Source organism: Lathyrus oleraceus, chromosome 4 (genome assembly GCF_024323335.1).
Source record: "Lathyrus oleraceus cultivar Zhongwan6 chromosome 4, CAAS_Psat_ZW6_1.0, whole genome shotgun sequence".
NCBI lineage: Eukaryota > Viridiplantae > Streptophyta > Magnoliopsida > Fabales > Fabaceae > Lathyrus > Lathyrus oleraceus.
Window position 1 is genome coordinate 239,989,919 of NC_066582.1, and position 21,268 is coordinate 240,011,186.

Below are 21,268 nucleotides of genomic sequence, written 5' to 3' on the forward strand. Positions count from 1 at the left end.
TAGCGATGAGTTTCCGCTTATCACCCCCAAACGGATGGACAATCCGAAGCTGTCAATAAGTGCTTAGAAATGTATTTGAGGTGTTTTTCTTTCAAGAATCCAAAGGCATGGTCAAAAGCTCTCACGTGGGCGGAACTGTGGTATAATACGGCGTTGCATTCAAGCTTGGGGATGTCTCCATTCAAAGCTTTATACGGGCGGGACCCTCCTAGGCTAACTCGTTACAACGCTACCAATGCTGATCCAATGGAGCTGCAGCAACAGTTATTGGAAATAGATAAAATTTTAGCTGAATTGAAAGAGAATTTGGGGAGAGCTCAACAGGTGATGAAGGCCAATGCTGATAAGAAACGAAGCAATGTTTCTTTGGAGATTGGTGATCAAGTTTTAGTTAAGTTGCAACCCTATAGGCAGTCTTCTGTAGCATTGCGGAAGAACAATAAGCTAGGGATGAGGTACTTTGGTCCATTCAGCATCATTGACAAAATTGGTGCGGTTGCTTATAAACTTCAACTACCTGCGATAGCCCGTATTCATCCTATCTTTCATGTTTCGCAATTGAAAGTGTTCAAAGGACTCACTGCTGTACCATACTTGCCATTACCCTTAACTACAGTGGAAGAAGGTCCCGTCATTCAACCTGCAGCTGTGTTGAGTACTAGAAGCATTCTTAAAGGTGCCAAAGTGGTGGAACAATTGTTGGTGAAATAGAGTGATATGCCAAGTCATGAAGCAACTTGGGAAGACAAAGAAGATATGCTGCAGAGTTACCCGAACTTCAATCTTGAGGACAATATTGCTCTTGAAGGGGAGGGTAATGTTATGAGTGAGACAAGTTCAATTGATACAAGTGAGGTGAATGAAGAATGGAATGATGACGTGGCAAAGGAGAAGGCAGTGAGACGCAACAAGAGAAGCAAGGGAGAGCATCCAATGTGGACCCAGTTTGTTAGGAATTGAGATTATATTAATAGTGGGGGTAGCTATTAGAGGTGTGAATTTGTATGAGAACATTCTCTCTCTCTTATCTCTCTTATTCACCACACATTTGGAATATTGTACTATTTCCATTATTTCCCTTTTATCATTGTATTTCTTCCCTGCTCAGATTTGCAGTGGAATTCATACTTCCATTCATTATCCTTACTCAGTCTTCCTTGCTACTATTTTACCGGTTCCCTTTGCACTGTCATTACATCCTCCTGTTAAATGAATTTTTATAGATAATGATGACAATTCACACATTCCGATGAGTATTCACTAAAATAAATGGATATAAGCATGGACACATGCACTTTAGAATTTACTCCGTCTCATACTCGTTCACTTATGAATGATAGAAAAATGTATATGCAGATATTTGCGGATAAAATCTGTCACAGACAAAATAATTTAATATAAAATAAATATATATTTAAATACCTATTTTTTAATGGATACTGATGTAGATTTAGTGATACTCATGATTGCGGATATCCGTATCCGTTAATAAATTCTAAAAATTATTTAAATATTCTTAGTTTATTATTCTTGATCTTTTTATTTATCGATTTTTTTTGAACTTTTCTTTAAAAAAAGCCTTTTACATTTTATGTATGAATTTTATTATTAAACTGAGAGCGAATTGTACGAATGTTATCTGATAATAATTTTTTGTGTCGTTTTTTAAAGTTAAAAATATTATTTTTCAAAAAATAATTAAAAAAAATATTATTCATTGATACCCATAAATATTTATAGATATCTTAAAACCTGTTGATTACATAGCGGATACGTGAACGGACACGAATATCATACATAATATTGGTATAACATGATAGAATGTTATATATTGAATGATGATATAAAATTAATTTACATCGACAATACTCTACCTTTATCTTAATTTTTCAATTTTATTAAATATATAAATATTAAACTTATATATTTTTTAATATAATTTATTTTTTATTCAAAAAGAACATTAATGTTGTTGGAAAAATTTAAATATCATGATAAATTATTATTGATTAAAAAAATTAATTCTTTTTTATTTAAATATATGAATACGTGTATTTAGATATTCATAAAATCTATATAAAAATACAAACCTTAATGTCCAGACATGCATAACTTAAGAATGAAGATTTTTTCAAACCGTTCATATAGAATTGATACTATATTACCCGACCCTTCCTTCCATATTTATATATAGACAACTACCATTTTCGATAGATATTGGTGATAAGTGCAATTTTTTTTTTGCAAAAGTTTAATTGTTAGATTTTTTTTATTAGACTGAATATTATATTTTTTATAGAATAATATTTATTTAGTTAATAAAATAAAAATTTAAATATATTTTTGGCATGGACTTACATTAAAAAAACTATAATTATTAAAGAAAAAAAAGGATATGCACTAACAATATAAAATTATCTACCAATAAAACTCGTATATCCCGCCACATCACATTTTTATTTATAAAATACTGTTATAATTTAAAAACATATAATATTATGATTGGATTTACCTCTAACCTCATTATTAAAATCAAAAACACGTTAAATTTCATTAATCAAAAATTATTTAAACTTAAAATAAAATAAATATTTCATTCTCATCATAAATTTTGTAATGTTTTGTTCTTTTTCCCTTTTCACCATTTCTACGAAGCTCCATTAACGTAATCAGTTCAATCACCATATCCATTTTCCTATCTTCATTCTTCGTTTACATCGCAAAGCGATTCTCAAATAATCTATACACGTGGAATCCCCGAATCTCGGTACGTAATCATTCTTGATGCGTGTTAGTAATTTCTTCATTCATCATCAACATGTCTTCAAGTTCACAACAATCATCAAACAAACGCGCTTTTTCAATTTTTCGAAAATCATCCCTCCCTCTTTAATCACTTTTTCATGTTATCGTTTCACTTAACTCACGTCACTGGAAATGTCTTTTTCAATTTTGAAAAAGTGAATGACAATTGCATTTTGGTTTTTTCTGTTCAATCTTTTAGACTTGTAGTACTTGTTGTTATTAGCTAATAATCATAAGTTAGTGTCAATTAATTTGTTTAATCTTTCTCATTGCTGGCTTATGGCGGCTACTAATTAACTATTTTAATTCTCAGTGCAATTCAATTTGTTTAAGCAAGTAGTAACAGCTTTCCCCTGTACTATATACCACCGAAACCTCTGAAAAAATGTGTTTTCATATAAGATTAGTGTCTGAAGTCGATACAGACCTTGTAATTATATTTAATTTATTCAATTTTTAAATTATTATCGGTGTGGAAGTGATAGTCGGTGTCATGTTTCTGGTATCCGTATTTCCTTTGGTCGTAGATATTTATCTCATTTTAGTTTTTGGTGTGTTTGTTTGTATTTGGATTGGCACATGAATTCAATGAGATATGTTGTTTGGATTTTCTGCTTCAATAGCCTCATGCACCAGAAAAAAACAAAAGTGAAAAACAAAATATTGAAATAAAATGAGAAGATGAAGGAGAGAGAAAGATAGAAAAATTTAGAGAGAGAGAGGCTACAAGGGTTGTTGTAGTAATAAGTTGTTACTTCTAAGTTTTGCTTTCTGGTAAATGGGTTGAGTATTCCTTATATTGAGTTTTAAGATTTTAGTCGTTGGATTAATATAACGGTTGAGAGTACTATATTTCAGCTGTTAGATTAATCAAACTGTCCTCCAAGTGTTTGTTGTTATGTGTATTCTATGATTCACTAGTGAAGTTACAGTGTTTTTGGTGCAAAAGTCATAATAACTGCTTAAGGTCTTGTTAGAATAGTGTTATAAAATGAGACAAAATGGCTCTGGATCTTTTTTCGTTGTCTCTGTAGTTGTTTAAGGTTTATATTCCAAATGAACGTTGTGGTTCAGATTTTGTGAATGTGTTTTCTTACAATTAATTATGTTTTATTTGTTTGTAGGATTAAGCTTTTGAAGATTTGTGAAAATGGGGTTTGTGGAGCTTTTGTATGTTGCTTCATTGCCAGTAGTTAAAGTGTTACTGATAACTGCACTTGGATTGTTTCTTGCAATAGATTACATAGATGTGTTGGGAGCAGATGCGAGGAGTAAAGTGAACAATGTAATTTACTGAAAAATACTTTAAAAATTTGTATATTTTTCTTTGTTTCCATTGAAATGATCTATTCTAATGAGTACTCTTTCTTTGACAGCTTGTATTTTATGTGTTTAATCCATCAATGGTCGGTAGCAATTTGGCAGAAACATTAACATCTGAGAATGTTCTTACTTTGTGAGTATATTGATTTATGATAATATATACTGTGAATTGATGAATGGTTTCTTATAGTTTTTGGTTCATTTAGGTGGTTCATGCCGGTGAATGTCCTTAGCACATTTATATTAGGTTCAGCTTTAGCATGGTTTGTGATTAAAATTACAAGGCCTCCGAAGCACTTGGAAGGTCTCATATTAGGTTGTTGTTCTGCAGGTATACTCATTCTCTACACATACAAATGAAATATTACAGTTTCTTCTTTATAGATTTTATATGTTAGTTTTGCATTTGGGATGTATATAATTTGTGCGCAATTCCAAGCTTGATGCATCTTTGGTTGAGCTAATGAATGAGATTAACGTGAACAGGAAATTTAGGAAACTTGCCTATAATCATTATTCCAGCTATATGTAAAGAGAAAGGAAGTCCTTTTGGGGACCCTGACCTTTGTCATAAATATGGAATGGCTTATGTCTCACTTTCTATGGCGGTATGCAGCTTCATTTCTTCTTCTAATGTTTATCACTTTCATGTTGCTATTACGCTTATATAATATTAATGTAACACTGACAATTCAGATTAAATGTGTATCTGGTATCAGACACTAACACGAGACATGTCAGTGTTAGTTTCATGTATTGTCTAGTGTCTGTGTTTGTGTTAGTACTTCTTAGCATAGTATATGTTTTTTCTTAACAGTATATGGCTCTAATTGCATATATTTTAATGTTTTTTGAAATGGGATTTTAGATTGGAGCAGTTTTACTATGGACATATGTTTTTAACATAATGAGAATTTCATCAAATAAAGCCAAATTGATGACTTCAGGGGTGTTATCAGATTCACAACAAAACAATAATATTTCAGAAACACTTAACCCAGCAAAGGATGTCCCAGAAGATGCATATGCTTTACTGCTTCCAAATACAGAATTTCAGGAAAAGGTAAAGTTTCATACAAGTTTTCTCTTACTGATTTTAATTTTATTATAGATAGATATCTTTAAAATGATTTGTATTCTCCTGCTTTTTGTTTTCATTTGACTTATGACAAAAAATTAATGTAATGTTTTGGTGTTTTATTTTTTCAGGTTTCGTTCTCAGATAAAATTAAGCGACATTTGAAGAAGATTTCAGATAATATCAATTTCAAAACCATTTTTGCACCATCAACCATTGGAGCAGTATGATTCTCACTTCCTTGAAAATAATCTTGCTATCTTATTTCCCCTGTTTTTTCACTCACTTGCATTTGATGCATCATGTGTATGCCAAATTGATGTTTGTTAGAAATGGCTAAAAAAATAGCTTATGCTGAATGCTTTTGTTTGAATCTTCAAATAAGTCTAATTGTTTTTTTACATTTATTTCTTGTACAGATTATTGGGTTTTGCATTGGTGTAATCACCCCAATAAGGAAGTTTATGGTTGGCAATGATGCTCCATTTCATGTAGTTGAAGATTCTGCAGCCATGTTAGGGTATGCATCCCAAAACTTATCTTTCAAGTTTCAAGATAATAAAGCCAAAAGTTGTGTTGATAGGGGAATTTCTTTTGCGATCAATAAATAAAAGTACACTAGAATAATCAATTGAGTTGAATATACTAAATAAAAGTACAATAGTGAGAGAAAATAATTAAATAGGCTATTAATATTACTCAGCCAGATCCGACCAACCCATACCTCAAATCTAATAGTAAAAAATTGATTTAATTAGAGACGGATGTGAAGAAAACTCGATTTTTAATTACGGGCGAGGGCAAAGGAGGAGATGTTAATATCCGCCCACGCTCACTTCCTCTCCCGCTCCAATTTATTAGATTTAATTTATTTTTAATAATTTTATTACTCGTTTACTCTTGTTTTCTATTGGGACCGGTGTTTGGTGGTCAATTGTTACCTCGATTAGATTTGGGGTGGGAACGGGGCTGATAATACTTAAAGTTGCTTTTGCCCAATGAGGGAGGGGAGTATCTTCAAAAGAAGAAATCTCACATTCATTAATTTTCTCTCTCACTAATTTCAGTGAAGCAGCCATTCCAACAGTCACTCTCATATTGGGTGCAAACCTCCTTAAAGGTAAACATTTTATTGTGCTACTACTTGTTTAAATATACTTGTTCTTTTTCTTTGGAATCTTATTTTGAAAATTGTATGTGTGAATGGGCCAGGTTTGAAGGGAACAAGTACTCCAACGTGGACAATTGTAGGAATTATAGCAGTGCGATATATTTTTCTTCCAATATTAGGCGTTGTAGTGGTTCAAGGTGCAATCAAATTGGGTTTGGTGCAACCAGATCCATTATATCAGTTTGTCCTTTTACTTCAATATGCAATGCCTCCAGCTATGAATATAGGTAACATAATATAACTTTACCAGTTTTTTAACTTCTAATTCACCAATTGTAGATGATTTCAAAGCATGAAAGACAATTAGTTCTATATACTAATACTAGTTATAATATGGCAGGAACTATGGCTCAGTTGTTTAGATCAGGTGAAAGTGAATGCTCTGTTATTATGCTATGGTCATATGCTTTTGCGTCAATAGCAGTTACCCTTTGGTCAACCTACTTCATGTGGCTAGTTGTTTGATTTTGTATTAACACATGGATATTATTATTTGATTGTTATTAATTGATATTTTTGTTTAATTTTATGCATGGTTAGCAAAAAATTTATTTGGAAAAATGTCTTTTAAGTGTTTGTCATATTTATTAATGTTAGCAGACAATTTAACAAGTTTGATAAAGGTGAGATACACATTCTGATTTTATGTTTGAGAAGAATGTGTATATTTTAGTATTTCACCTAAAAGCATCTAGGTTATCTATGAATTTGGGCATAATATAATATGTCCCGACCAATTTGTTTATAGAAAAGGATCAAGACAAATCATTCACTTTTAATCAATACTTACTATAAATCGGACTAGGAAACATATGACTTAATTTCCTTTATTGCTTTCAGTTAGACAAAGGGACGTGTATCATGATGACGAATAAATCAGTCATAAATGAATATGAGCAGAGAAGACCATATATAAACTGATAATTACCAAGGATAAGGTATAAACTTTGAGATTATTCAAACTCAAATAAATAGTACAAATCTAACTAGCCTAGCACCGATTGAATTATCAATTAGTGTATCCAGCATGTACATTTGATGTTTATCGTGGGGCTCGATAAAACTAGTATGAGCCACACAAACATACCTAACATAAACCCCTTATCATTTCACGATCGTAAGGGCGACCCTTAGCAACAAGGATTAGGGTTTATAATGAGGCATCATTAATGTTATGAATAAATCATGTGTTCGTCCAAGTGTAAGCTCTCCATGCAAAAACTTAAGACTTCTAAAAAAGAAAACACATGAATCCACTAGACTCTTATACTTTTATTGTCAAAACTTAAGACTCCTAAATGAGCAAACACAAGAATCCACGAGACTGTCCTTGCCAACATTTTAGGCTCCTAAGGGAGCACGATGAAGGAACCCATATAAACCTTCTTACATCTACCTCTAAAAAAATTAAACAATTAACAATAAAACATGCAAGGACAATCAAACATGCCATTACCAAAATACAAAGTATGGAGAATCCAAAGACAAAGCAAAACATATATTTAAAAGGGAAATATGATTGCAAAAGTTACCTTTTGAGCAGGGAAAAAGAGTATTCAGGCTAGTACAACTTAATAGATAAATAAACAAAATCCAAAATTCTAAGTATTGGGGGTGGCCTTTGAGGGATTCTTAATGATGATCTCTTTAGTTTATTGTTTTTCCTCTAATGAAGGAGATCTCCCACTGTCGATGACATGATTCTGGTCGACCTCATGGTCGATGTCTTCTACGAGACAATCATCTACCACTACAGAAGTAGTCCAGCTAACTAAGACCAAGCTCGGGATACAAACAAGATACTTGGGTCATTACCTTTTCGAACCCTTGATCCTCCAAAAGAATACATTTCATTTGAGCTTCATCCAGGTCCTTCTTAAGGCTATTCACCCCGGCCTTAACCCCAACAAGCTTATCACTCATGTAGATCTATGTGCTTTCAAATACAACTGTCTGTAGATGTTCAATGGTTTTAATGATGATAATACTTGATGTCAAACAAAATGATGTGAAGTCGTCATCTATAAAGTAGGAGTAATGATCAAGATGGTCTATCAGGATCAAGATGTCCTTATGAGATCAAGATATAAATCCAAAAATAACACCTAAGGTCAAGAGACGTTTGGTGAAGTCTCTGATGATCTTTCATAAAGAAATCTCTGATGATGGTGTCTATAAAAGAAGTTATACCAAGCCTCATAAGTCGAAGAGTCAAGTTCTAGATGAAGTGTCAAATCTATGATGAATCAAGCAGAGAAGCTTGAAACTTCAGAGTTGCAAAAGAGAGGAATTGTTAAAGCTCGTATTGTCCTATGTCTAAATGATTAATGTATAATAAAGGTATAAAAGCAACTCTCTCTCTCTCTCTCTCTCACACACACACACACACACACACACACACACACACACACACACACACACACACACACACACACAAAATCACACACAAATGCATACACACGTGCACGCGCGCACACATACACACGCGCGCATCCCTCCCACACGCATGGACACACACATACACATGCACGCATGCACACGTACACACAAACACACATGCACATGCGCATACACACACACACACCAACACGCACATTCATCCATCTGCACACACACGCACATGCACACGCATGAGCACACATGCACACACACATACACACATGTACACAAACACAGACACGCACAGGTACACACACACACATTCACACGCATATGTGTATATGTGTTTGTGTGCATAGTATATAATTTATACTCATTTAATAAATCACTGTATGTTGTTGTATGAATGAATAAAAGTGTGTGTGTGTGTGTGAGAGAGAGAGAGAGATATGTGTGTTCTTTGAGCAAAAAAAGAAAGAAAAAATAAATCCTAGGGTAGTGCCGGTTTGGACAGTCACACTTTTAAACCGACATAAAATGTAAAAAATTAAAATATAAAAAAAATATTACAGTTCTAGGCATGTGACGGTTGGACAGTCACCAAAGTGACGACCGCCACACTTTTCTAAACAATCATCAGAGTGCTGAAAAATACAAAAAAAAATTGTTTTTTATTGTTTTTCTTTTACTTTTTAACCTATTTTTACTTTGTTTTAAAAAAATATTTTCGACTTTCATAAAAAATATGGTTGAAAGAGGAAAAATAGGATGTACACCCTTTTATTCCTCGAATGATCGAGCACGAGGCGTACACCATGTTATTATTTGAGAGTTTGTCTTCCATGAAAAAGACACAATAATAATAACATTTAAATTTCATAGTTATAATTGGTAAAAAAAAGGATAACCGATGCACCCCATTTTGTTTCCCGAATAATTGGACACTAGGCATACACCTCATTCTAGCCGAGCATTCATCTTCCGTATACTAATAACGATCTTTAAATAATATTTTTCAAAAATAAAAAATCGAATTAGAAAGGGAATAACTCGGTGCACAACCTTTTATCCTCAACTAAACGAACGTGATGTGTACACCTCGTTCTAGTTCGAATACTTGTCTTCCAGCTAAAAATAATTAAAAACCAATCAAACTCATTTTTTTGTCCGTGCGCAACCAAAACAATTCTCAAACAAACGATTATCGCCAAACGCGAATCTTTTATTTCCAAAAAACGAGTCTTACTCCGCCAAGTGCGATAAAAATCATTTTCATAATTAAAATCAACCAAACAAACAAATTTTTGCTACCCCAAAACTACATAGTTTTGAGTTCCTCATCGCGCTTGGGGATATGTATGAGTGAGATTCAACATATCGTCAAACACCATAATAAAAACTTGTTTTTAGCTCTTTTCTTTTATTGTAAATATTTTTAATAATAATAAGAAACTTAACATTTCAATCTAACATTTTCCAAAGCAAATTAAGAGGTTCTCGTTGGTTACAACAGATGTAACGGAGTGATAATACCTTCCTCACACATAATCGAACCCCGAACCTAAATTTGGTTGTGATGACCTTATTTTTGTTTTTCAAGTGTTTTATCAATGTTTCCCTTTATAAAATGAAATTTTGGTGGCGACTTCATTGACATTTTAACTTTCACCCGCTCGAGTACATTTTTCCCCGTGACAACACTAGCCATTGTAGGTTTTAATTTTTGGGAATTATTGTTCCTTATTCCAAAATACACTAGACTTCATATTTCTACTATCCTTTTCTCATTTTATACTTTTCTACTCTCCTTTTCTTATAGTTTTTCACTAAAGTTGCCTTAGTGCATTGTGAACGAAAAATACTTGTGAAATTTTGGCTGTACTAGTTTTTGTGCTTAAGTTTTCTTTATCAAGAGTTTGACTCTCTAGTTTGATATATCTTTTGGTTTGTGAGATTATCCTGGTAAAATCTTTGTTTGATTCTCGAGATTATCCTGGTAAAATATGTGTTTGGTTCTTGAGATTATACTTATAAAATCTCCATTTGGTTCTTGAGATTAGCCAGTCAAAATATTTGTTTGGTTCGTGAACTCAACTAATAATAGCTTTGTTATTTTGAAATATCAGTCTGTGTAAAATCTATCGTCTGTTGTAATAAGGTTCATGAGCATATACTTAAAAGGTTAAGATATTATATTAATGGAACTCTCAAGAAAGAAATTCTTGGGGAAAGAAGTAGGCAGAGTGTTATGCCAAACCTATATAAATCCTAGTGTAATCTCTTTATCATATCTTTTTACTTTTTGTTGTTTAATTTTCTTTTCCTCTCTGAGTGTTACTTTTGGCGCGAGGAAGTTAGATCCTATGTTGTATCATGTTATATAATGTAGGGGACTCAAACTTGTGGAGTATAATGTTGGGTGCAAATATAAGTGGTTAAGCCCATATCACCTATGATTGAGTGAAATGTTGGACTTGTAAGGGAGAGTATTCATTCACCTAATGCAATAAGGTTTTGTATGGAGGTGTGGTGTCTCCGTCTCTTGTGGTCCTGGAACATTAGACACCCGTTGTTGTACCTGACTTCCTCAAACCCTAACAAGTGGTATTAGAGTCTAATACATGTTCAAGACTAACCGTCCAAAAAGGAAGAAAATGACTTCAAACAATTATCTTAACAAACCTACTTCATTTAATGAAGAAGGTTATGTCTTGTGGAAAGAGAAACCAAGAATATTCATATAGGGGAATGAATTTTGAAATTTGGAAGGATGCGAAAAATGATTCATTTTTTTCCACACATCAAGTTAATCATGATATGGTGAATAAAAAGGAAGATGATTGAACCAAAGAAGAAAGATAAAAAATTTAACGCGGTTTGAAGGCAAATACTATGAAGAAAGTTATTCTTGGCCTTGGTTAAAGTTTAGATGAAGACAAAAACATCAACAAAAAGAAGACAAAGCTTGAAGGCTATCACAATCAAGCTCAAATGATCATAAGCTTTGAAAACTAAGGGAAATAATAAAGATGGTTAAAATATGCATTACAGTTCATATTATATATCTTAATGCCTCATAAATTGGCATGCATATTCATCTCAAACTTTCTTACATCATATTGCATTAAGATTTTTGATCCATGCCATGAAAAATAAGTTTTTAGCAGTTTTACTAGTTACACAAAACCTATAACCATTTACAGGTTCGAAAAATCTTAAACATTTTAAATTGTTGAGGTGTAACCGGTTACAGGTTTTCGGTAATCGGTTATAGGTACGAAAACTTTATTTTTTATAATGTTACAAGGTGTAATCGGTTACAGGATTATGGTAATCTGTTACCACTAAAGTAATAGCTCTTTCCATCTATATGTTTCATTCCTACAGATTGCATTGCTTCATGGGACCACTCTAAACGTTTTTATTCATTCAAATGGGCTCTTATTTATGTATATAAGGTGCATTCATCAGTAAAACGAAAAAAACTCTTTAAAAATAAATTTTTCAAATCAATTCAAACAAACCTTTTAAGCGTTCATATATTTTCAAATGAAACTTTGTGCATAAACTTTCACATAATTTAAACAAGTTTCATTCATATCATTTATGAGCACTTAAGTGTATATATTTATATTCTGATCAAAGTGAAAGATAAGAGACAAAGCTTTCATATATCTTGTAATAAAAGCAAGTCAAAACTTATACAAACTCAAGAGTTAAATCGGTACTATTGTGATCAACAGGTTGTTGGTGATTGTTGTAAAAAGATCATTTGAATTAGTTTGATTCAAAGTCCATCATAGTTGTTAGTGTTGCTGAAAATCAGGGAAGTGGTGTGCTTCTTTGTTGTTGTCAGAAGATTGTAGGAGAAGTCTCGGTGTGAGGCTTGTACAAAGATCTAACAATAGTGGAAATATCTCACATGGTGTGAGGGGAATAGATAAACTCTTGATTGATAAGGGGAACTAGTATACATATTTGTGTCATTTACTTTTCTGCATAACATTATTCTAATCAAGTTGCAACACTTAACTTGTTTCCGAAAAAGTAAAAAGAAAAGGAACTTGCATATAAACCATAAAAATTCAGCAAGTCTAATTCACCTCTCTCCTAGATCACACTTTAATACTTATAAAGACCATCATCACTATCTGACGCATCCGCGAAAAATAACCGGCGGGCTGAAACAAAAAACAACACAGAGCCGCCACCGTGCGTTATTTATCCCAAAGAGGGAAAGGAAACGCTCGAAGTAAACCTGGGAAAAGCATGGTCTCGCGACCAAAGAGAATGGGATCGGGAGTCGGTTATGCGAAGGGAAGGTACTAGAACCCCTACGCATCCGTCGTACTCGACGGGATCCACGCTCAAAAGATAGGTTAAGGTTGCTAAAACAAACATCACACACACACACTGAAAACAACACAGGTGGAGGAAGAGGGGAGAGGGCTCGCTAGGACATCGCGTCCTATGCCTACGTATCTCGTCTGGAACGAGAATCAGAGCTGCCGTAGTTCGGCTCACGCACGCCGAAACAAACACACGCACAGAAAGGCAAACATGGAACCCGAACGCCAATCGCTGGACTTACATCAGCTTCCGAACCAAACAAACCCACACTGGAAACCAGATGCCACTTGATGGACTTATACCGGACTCCAAGCACACAACAATAGGATACGGAATGCCAATGGCTGGGCTTACATCCGTCTCCTAACACACACAAGAAGAAACAAGCAACAAGTCACTAAGGAGTCGGGAACTCGAGCCTAGTAACTGTCAAGCAAACACATACAAAAAGAAAAAAAGTGCCCGGAGAGACCTCGCACGGTCTCCTGCCTACGTACCTCATCTGGTATGAGGATCAGGGCGACGTAGTTCCCCTGAACGGGAAAGAAGTTCTCACCTAACCAGATACAAAGGGAGACACACTACTAGGGAGCTGGACTCGAGCCTAGATGTTATCATGCATCATTGCCCTATGTTATGGTTTCTATCCTAACTTGCACAGGCAGCAAGCTAATCCTAAACAGGCAAAGCAATCAAAGCAAACAATCACAAATAGCACACACTATATCCAAACAGAGGTGGCTCAAACAAGGGTTAGACTGCCAAAGCAAGTCAACTGTATCAGGGTGATGTTAGCTCTTAACCCTGACATTGAGAGTCAGGGTGAAGCCAGATGAAATGGGAGTGAGGGGTGTACCTCACAGCTCTTATCCCTGGCCAGGGAGAGCTTCAGACAAAGAAGTGTGGGTCCAGAAAGTGGGAACCCTTCTACACTTATGACACTGACTCAACTGTACAACTGTACATGGATCTTGGGTTAGTATCCACAAGGCATCAACATGTAATGTGAGCCAAGGGACGACTCAACAGATTAGCAGGAGGTGGACTACACACCTCTTGTGTCTGCCAATTGCCTTAACAAAGGTCTTTTCCTGCTTGGGGACAAAAATAAACAAGCACAAACATCGCCTCTTAAGGAGGACTTCAGACAGGTGCCTGGCCAAGTAACAGGCCAGGTCTTCCAGACTACATGGAGTTAGTGATTCTACCTCAATTGGTTTACACAACCAAGCAGCAGCACAAGCAAGTTCACAATGAACTATAGCAACTAAGGTACCTGAAATCAATCCAACATAATCAGTACTCAGCACAAACAGTCAAACAGACAAGTTAAAAGTCAACAACACAAACAGATAGCAAGCATCAATGCACAAAGGTGCAAGCCACAAGGCCTAAGCATAAGTCTCAATGCCTACAAAACAAACTCAAGTTAGTCATAAACAAGAAATAAACCAATCCCAATTGAGTGCACATCATCAAGTATAAGCAATTATGCTCTTTGACCTGAAACAAAGCTCAAATGTGAGAACACAAACCACTAGTACAAGACTAGGGTCAAAATAGGATCAATAAGTCAAAACAGAACATGAAACTTATCAAAAATCAAGATCAATCAAATAAGAATCAAATCCAGTTGGTCTCATGTTCATATCATCAACCATTATCATTTCATGAGGCAAAGAGTACAAAGCATGCAATTTAGAACCTCAAAGGACCAAACAGAATGAATAGATTCAAACTCAATCCAAAACAATTCAATAAATCCTCAAAAATTCACAGCTAAACAGAATTCATTACATGTCAATCACACCAAAACCATGACTAACTTTAATGTGTCTATAATCACTCCACAAAATTTCAAGTCCATCCAATGCATATCCAGAATTTCACAAAACATTTAAAAACATGACTCACAAAAGGTTCACAATTGGACAAACGGAGGAGAAATTCTTCAACAAATAGGAAATGCACTCAAAAATTCCAGAAAAATTCACATGTGAGCTTAACATCCAGAAATATAAACATGCAAAATTTAAGCTCATTTCAAGTTCATATGGCATGGTAACAAAAATCATGAAGTCAGACAAGAAATGGTGTGACACAAATTGTCACACCTCTAATGATCATGTGATATCTCTCAATCCAAGAATGAAAAAATCACAAACCATATACCAAAATGACCAGGAATGAGTCTAGAATAAGCATGCAAAATTTCAAGAATTTCTAATTAGGCATCATCATTTCATGATCAAAAGAGTAAGCATGGTGCAAGAAATGACATGTGAAAACAACCCCTAGGCCATCCAAAAAACCACATGTGCACAATTTTATTAAAAATCATCAAAAAATAGTAGAGGTTACAAGGATCATGGCACAAAAAATTTCACATTATTTGGACAAAAATTGAATGAGATATGGATTTTAGAAGTAATGGAAAAAAGAAAAAAAAAGTGAAATGGAGGCATGTGAATCATGTAAGCATGTGAAAATAAATACAATAGCCAAAAGTGGAATTGGCGCCACACGGAATCGAATGGAGGTCTGGTTTCAAAAACAAGCGCGCAAACACCCTGGCTCATGTACAGTAACGCGGTCATGGATCAAAACACACTTTCTGGAAATTTTTTTAAACCTTCATACATGTTCTTCATCAAATTTCCAGCATGAACAAATTTCCACCAAATTGGACAAACTTTATATCAATGGAAAGGTCTTACAGCGTACATCATGAATATCACATCAATTAAGCCTAATTCTTGCTAATTTAAAAGATACGATAGCAAACATGTTTGAGCACAAAACTTCAAATCATCATAACTCTCTCATTTCTCAACCAAATTTAGTGGTTCAAATTGCAGAATTCTCTACTAAACAAGATCTATCCAAAGCATCAAACAATTTCAAGAATCATTGAAGTCGAAATCTGACCTTAATTTGAGAACAGTTGCGAATTTGCGTGTTTCAGGCTTCCAAAAGCAAAAACAGATGTTCTATGATGCTAGTAGAAGTGAATGGATGCAAGGCCTTGGCTCAATAACGCACGATCTTGATGAAATCTCCATTTGCCATTGTTGCACCTCACTTTAACAGTCCTTGATTTTGCTTGAATTCTTCAAGATTTTGCTTCCAAAAGCTTCTTCAATGATTGTAGATGATGAAGCAATGAAGAATTTGGCTAGGTTTTTGAAGAAATTGCAAGAAAAGTGAAGATGAAAAGTTGAGAGAATTGTGCAATTTTGGATCTAGATCTGAAATTCTGCTATGATTAAGATGAAAATAATTACAATTATGTTTATATATGTGAGGTTAATGATGTTTCTAATCCTAATTAGTGAAAATGCACATGATTAGTGAAAATACAAGTTTTTATGCTAAATGTCAATTAGTCAATCCACCCTCACTTATGCAATGCAATGTAACAGTAGAATTTTTTTGTTGCAGCAAGTTTCAAATGGTATTGGTGAGCTATTGCAAGTGGAATCATGTGAAAACAAGGCTTATTTCTCAAAAACACCTTTTTCCCTCCACTTTTCAAAATTGGTTCACTTGAAAAATGGACTTTTTATGTGATGAGTTTTCATGACAGGTAATGCTTGTTTTGGATAGAGGACATCAAAAGAATTTTGCTCAAAGAAACCTCACTCCATTTGGCCTTGTGAATCAAAAGTTATGCCACTTTGAAATTCAACTTTTTTGGACAATGATCAATCCATAACTTGCCAACCACAAATGAGAAATTCATGTTCTTGGACTTTTTGGAAAGGTGAGAGCAAGATATACAACTTTCATGTTGAACAAAATTTCATTTGAAGCATTTATGGACATGTAATTTTGAGGAGAAAAACTTTCCATTTTTGGCAATTTTCAATTACAAGTCACTTTCTATTTTTGGAAAGTTTCCATCTGACTTTATTTTCTTCATTCTTGATGTTTGAAATGTCAAATGAAACTTGTTTAGACATGAATGAAGTGTCTCTAACCCTCTCCCACCTCCAAATCCATCAATTCAGGCACAGTTGACCACAGTTGACTTTTTTGACTGATAGATGAATTTCAGCTTGACTGATGAACTTGAGCCTCAAACTCCTTATGCCATGGCTCAATGATGAAACCCTAGCTTCCATAAGCTCAATATAATCATATGATGATCCCTATATCCATTGAAGACCTCATCTCCTTACCAAGCCCTGATTGGCACCATGCCGATGATTAGGGTTGACCAGTGGTCAAAACCCTAATCTCAAGGAATATGATCATGAACAATGAATCTCCTGGTGATGACAAAACCATGATGATGATGATGTACCATTTCAACCAAGATGATGCTCAATCTCCTTGAGAACCAAGAAACCCTAATTTGAACCACACATCCTCAAATGGTTAGTGATCCATTCAATTAAACCTTCAGCTTGAATCTCAACCTCTTTGTCTTCTGATCAAAACCTGGAGGATGACTTGATTAATGTGGCCACATGATATGCAAATATGCAATGCCTAATGACCTAAAATGAAATGCAATATGCTCAGCTAGTCCCAAGAGAGGAGGGCAAATTTTGAGGTGTTACAGCTGCCCCTATTCAATCCACTGTGAACCTGTCGATATGAACAGCCTCGGCTTTCAGATGATCAGGATGAAGAGTGATTGAATACCAAGAACAGACGAACAATTTGCACTCTGATGGGAAATAATTAACAGTGCCTGTCAGAATCGGCAAAGAAACAATCTTGAAGAAAAATCCGTCTAGTACGGAGAAAGTCGGCCTGAGTACCGAAACAGCAACGTCGACCTGGATACCAAAATAAATGGTAACACAGGGATAACCATGGCCTGAATACCACACATCCTCTGGGGATTATTCTTTTTTTTAATGCTTTTCTTGAACCCCGAAAATTTTCTCTTTTTCGTTTTCTTGAACCCCGAAATTTTCTTTCGCGCAAATGATCCCAGATCACTGCATTTGAACCCCGACATCTTGTTTGCCAAAATAATGAACCCCATTCTCCATTTGAACCCCAGTCGCCTGACGATAACTTGTGATCGCCATTGTGAATCCCATTCTCCAAAAAATACCTCGTGTCTCCCTTTCTCCATTTGAACCCCGCTCTCCAGAAAATGCCTCTACATTTCCCTTTCTCCATTTGAACCCCGCTCTCCAGAAACGTTCAACATTCCCCTTTCTCCATTTGAACCCCGATTGTCGCACTGATCGCGTAACGTCCTTTGATTTCATTTCCATCTCCGCCCGACGGAAAAGTTTCCTCCAGTATCGCACTACTGGGGAACATTGCTGATCTGACGTCATGATGCTAAACTCCTCAGAGTAACACCTTCAACCAGACACTGACTAATGACTGGGAAGAAACTCGACGTTTACTGGACATCGAACAATGATGTTTACTTGACACCAAAGAAAAAACTCGACCACTTACTGATGACTGGGAGGAAACTCGACGTTTACTGGACATCGAACAATGATGTTTACTTGACACCAAAGAAAGCTCGACCAGACACTTACTGATGACTGGGAGGAAACTCGACGTTTACTGGACATCGAACAATGATGTTTACTGGACACCAAAGAAAGCTCGACCAGACACTTACTGATGACTGGGAGGAAACTCGACGTTTACTGGACATCAAACAATGATGTTTACTTGACACCAAAGAAAGCTCGACCAGACATATACTGATGACTTGGAGGAAACTCGACGTTTACTGGGCATCGAACAATGATGTTTACTTGACACCAAAGAAAACTCGACCTTACGGGGATCGACACGACACTTACTGGTATCACAAGAATGCTGAACTCCTCAGAGTAACATCTTCAAACTTCCGTCTCGCACGACAGAAATCTTCCTCCAATATCGCGCTACTGGGGAGAATACCATTGACCCAACGTCACAATGCTGAACTCCTCGGAGTATCATCTTCACTGACCGGCAAAACCCATTCTTGGATGGTAACCACGGCTTGAGTCGCGCTGATCGCGATCTTCACTTCCATCTCTGTCCGACGGAAAAGCTTCCTCCAATATCGCACTACTGGAGAACATTGCCGACCTGACGTCGTGATGCTAAACTCCTCAGAGCAACATCTTTGCCTTCGGACAAAACCACCTCTCAAACGATAACCACGGCTAGAGACTAGCTTATGCTTGCAATGATGATGCATGATTTTTTTCAGCGTAATGCTCCAGAATCATGGAAATGCTACGCGATTTATTATGCAATATGCTATGCTTATCTACATGATGAATGCATAAAAAGTATCCCCCTCAAGGGACTCTTATGGGGAGCTCGAGACACTCTGCTGAGGAACTCGACAACACTCCGATTCCACCCTGCTGGGGAATAGCGCTGCTGCTGGGAAAAGGCAACCCTTACTGGGGATAATATCTCCTTTGCACCCGATCCGCTTGGGGAATTGCTGGGGAGAGATCCACCAATGCACTCTGTGGGGAAACAACAGTCTTTGACTTGCTGGGCATGCAACACTCCAAACTCTGCTCGGGAAACCGCCACTCACAGATACCTCCGCTGGGAAACAACAACCTTCTGGCTTGGCGACTGGGGAAGCATTGATCTAAAACCTGTTGGGGATAACCATCCTGACCCTGCTAGGGAATCCACAGTCCTTGAATCTGCTGGGGACTTAGTCATTCCGACTCTGCTTGGGGAGGAGGACAGTCTGGTACTTAACACCCATCGACTCGTCGAACCATGGTATTCATATCCAACTCCCATGTCAGCTTTCCAATTTTGAGAACTCCCAGACTCGTCTGAACTTTTCTGATTCATCATCTTGTATTCCCGACCGCTCCGCACTCGACAGAGAACGAACTCCTGGGATTTACACATACTTTCCAGTCCTCAGACTTTGAAGAGTCTTCTTGATTAATTCCAAGGATCGTCGTACGTCCTTTCGTCGCCTTCTTCACCATGCTGTTATTCGTTCGTCCCTGATTGGACTCCATGGGGATTTGTTTTGTCAAAAGCTTCCACATCACAACCTGCAAGTGAGTGAAAAATATCTAACAGCACCTGCAAAAGAGATCGTTAGATAAAACCGTGCCCCAGGCGTGTCAAGATTTCAACAATTGGGTCACTCATCCTTCCAAATAAGATTTCAAGTTTTTCAATCTTATAAACATGCATTGGAAGGGACCTGTATGTCTTAAAATGCAAAGATTCTTTATCACAATAATCTGGATGTTTTTGCAATCAAAGCGGTAATGAAAAACAAAAACAAAATTATTTGACTGAATATGCATTTTATTGATTGAAAAAGTGTGGCTCAAATCGAGCAATACAAAGGAAGCAATTCCTGAAAAGAGGTAATTGCGCGCAAAAGGAAAAATCTATCCTAATGGCAATGTGAAACCCGTGATCTTATCGAGTTCCAACTCGGTTACACCCCATATGTCCTCAGACTCTCCGTGCTTTCTGCCTTCTGAACAAGACATTTCTGATTGATCCCTACCGGGTATTATCCATGATGCTTTAACCAAAGCGCAAACGATCATGCTAGACGCAGTCATTCGTTTCAATCCCTCTTTTGCCTGGACCGCCCTTTCAGGTTTTCAGTCCACCGGGATGCCCTTTTTTGCCCAAGTCGCCTTTTCAGGTTTTCGACTTGCCGGGTATACAGTTTTTCTTTCTTTTTATCCCTAATTTTTGCCCGAACCTTTTCTTTCTGTTTTTGGTTCGCCGGGATGCCCATTTTTGCCTGGACTATTTTATTTTTTTCGTCCAGCGGGTCTCTTCATACGAAGTATTTTTTAACTGCGTCCGCATTCACAGGGGATGGAAAATCCTCACCATCCATGGTCGTCAACAACAAGGCTCCGCCAGAGAAAACCTTCTTGACCACGAATGGACCTTCATAATTAGGTGTCCATTTGCCCCTACGATCGTTTTGAGGAGGAAGGATCCTTTTCAGCACCATATCACCTACGTGATACACGCGAGGTCGTACTTTTCGGTCAAAAGCACGCTTCATCCGCTGCTGGTATAACTGCCCATGACAGATGGCTGCCAGCCTCTTTTCCTCAATCAGGCTTAACTCTTCATACCGAGTCCTTACCCATTCAGCCTCTTGCAACTTTACGTCCATCAGGACTCTCAAAGACGGAATCTGGACCTCAACCGGTAGCACGGCT

General features: G+C 36.1%; 1 protein-coding gene across 8 annotated transcripts; it reads left to right on the forward strand.

Annotated features, from left to right (window-relative positions):
* The first annotated feature begins 2,599 nt into the window (after positions 1 to 2,599).
* Positions 2,600 to 7,023, forward strand: LOC127074801 (protein PIN-LIKES 3). 8 transcript variants are annotated; one of them, XM_051016165.1, is made up of 11 exons: positions 2,600 to 2,767; positions 3,930 to 4,090; positions 4,182 to 4,261; positions 4,335 to 4,459; positions 4,615 to 4,736; positions 4,997 to 5,191; positions 5,338 to 5,430; positions 5,626 to 5,726; positions 6,274 to 6,326; positions 6,419 to 6,604; positions 6,718 to 7,023. In XM_051016165.1, the coding sequence occupies exons 2-11, from the start codon at positions 3,956 to 3,958 to the stop codon at positions 6,840 to 6,842; spliced, it is 1,215 nt and encodes a 404-aa protein (XP_050872122.1). In that variant the 5' UTR covers positions 2,600 to 2,767; positions 3,930 to 3,955; the 3' UTR covers positions 6,843 to 7,023. The 8 variants fall into 8 exon arrangements, with proteins under 8 accessions (XP_050872122.1, XP_050872129.1, XP_050872127.1 ...); XM_051016172.1 differs by lacking the exon at positions 2,600 to 2,767 and adding an exon at positions 2,937 to 2,960; XM_051016170.1 differs by lacking the exon at positions 2,600 to 2,767 and adding an exon at positions 3,054 to 3,141.
* Positions 7,024 to 21,268: the final 14,245 nt, after the last annotated feature.

What these genes read in the sequence shown, in the direction of transcription:
- LOC127074801 (XM_051016165.1), top strand. Translation starts at nt 3,956, where the DNA reads ATGGGGTTTGTGGAGCTTTTGTATGTTGCTTCATTGCCAGTAGTTAAA. An exon ending in CACCATCAACCATTGGAGCA is followed by an intron (nt 5,431 to 5,625) that starts GTATGATTCTCA and finishes TTTCTTGTACAG; the next exon opens with ATTATTGGGTTTTGCATTGG. An exon ending in GGGTGCAAACCTCCTTAAAG is followed by an intron (nt 6,327 to 6,418) that starts GTAAACATTTTA and finishes TGAATGGGCCAG; the next exon opens with GTTTGAAGGGAACAAGTACT.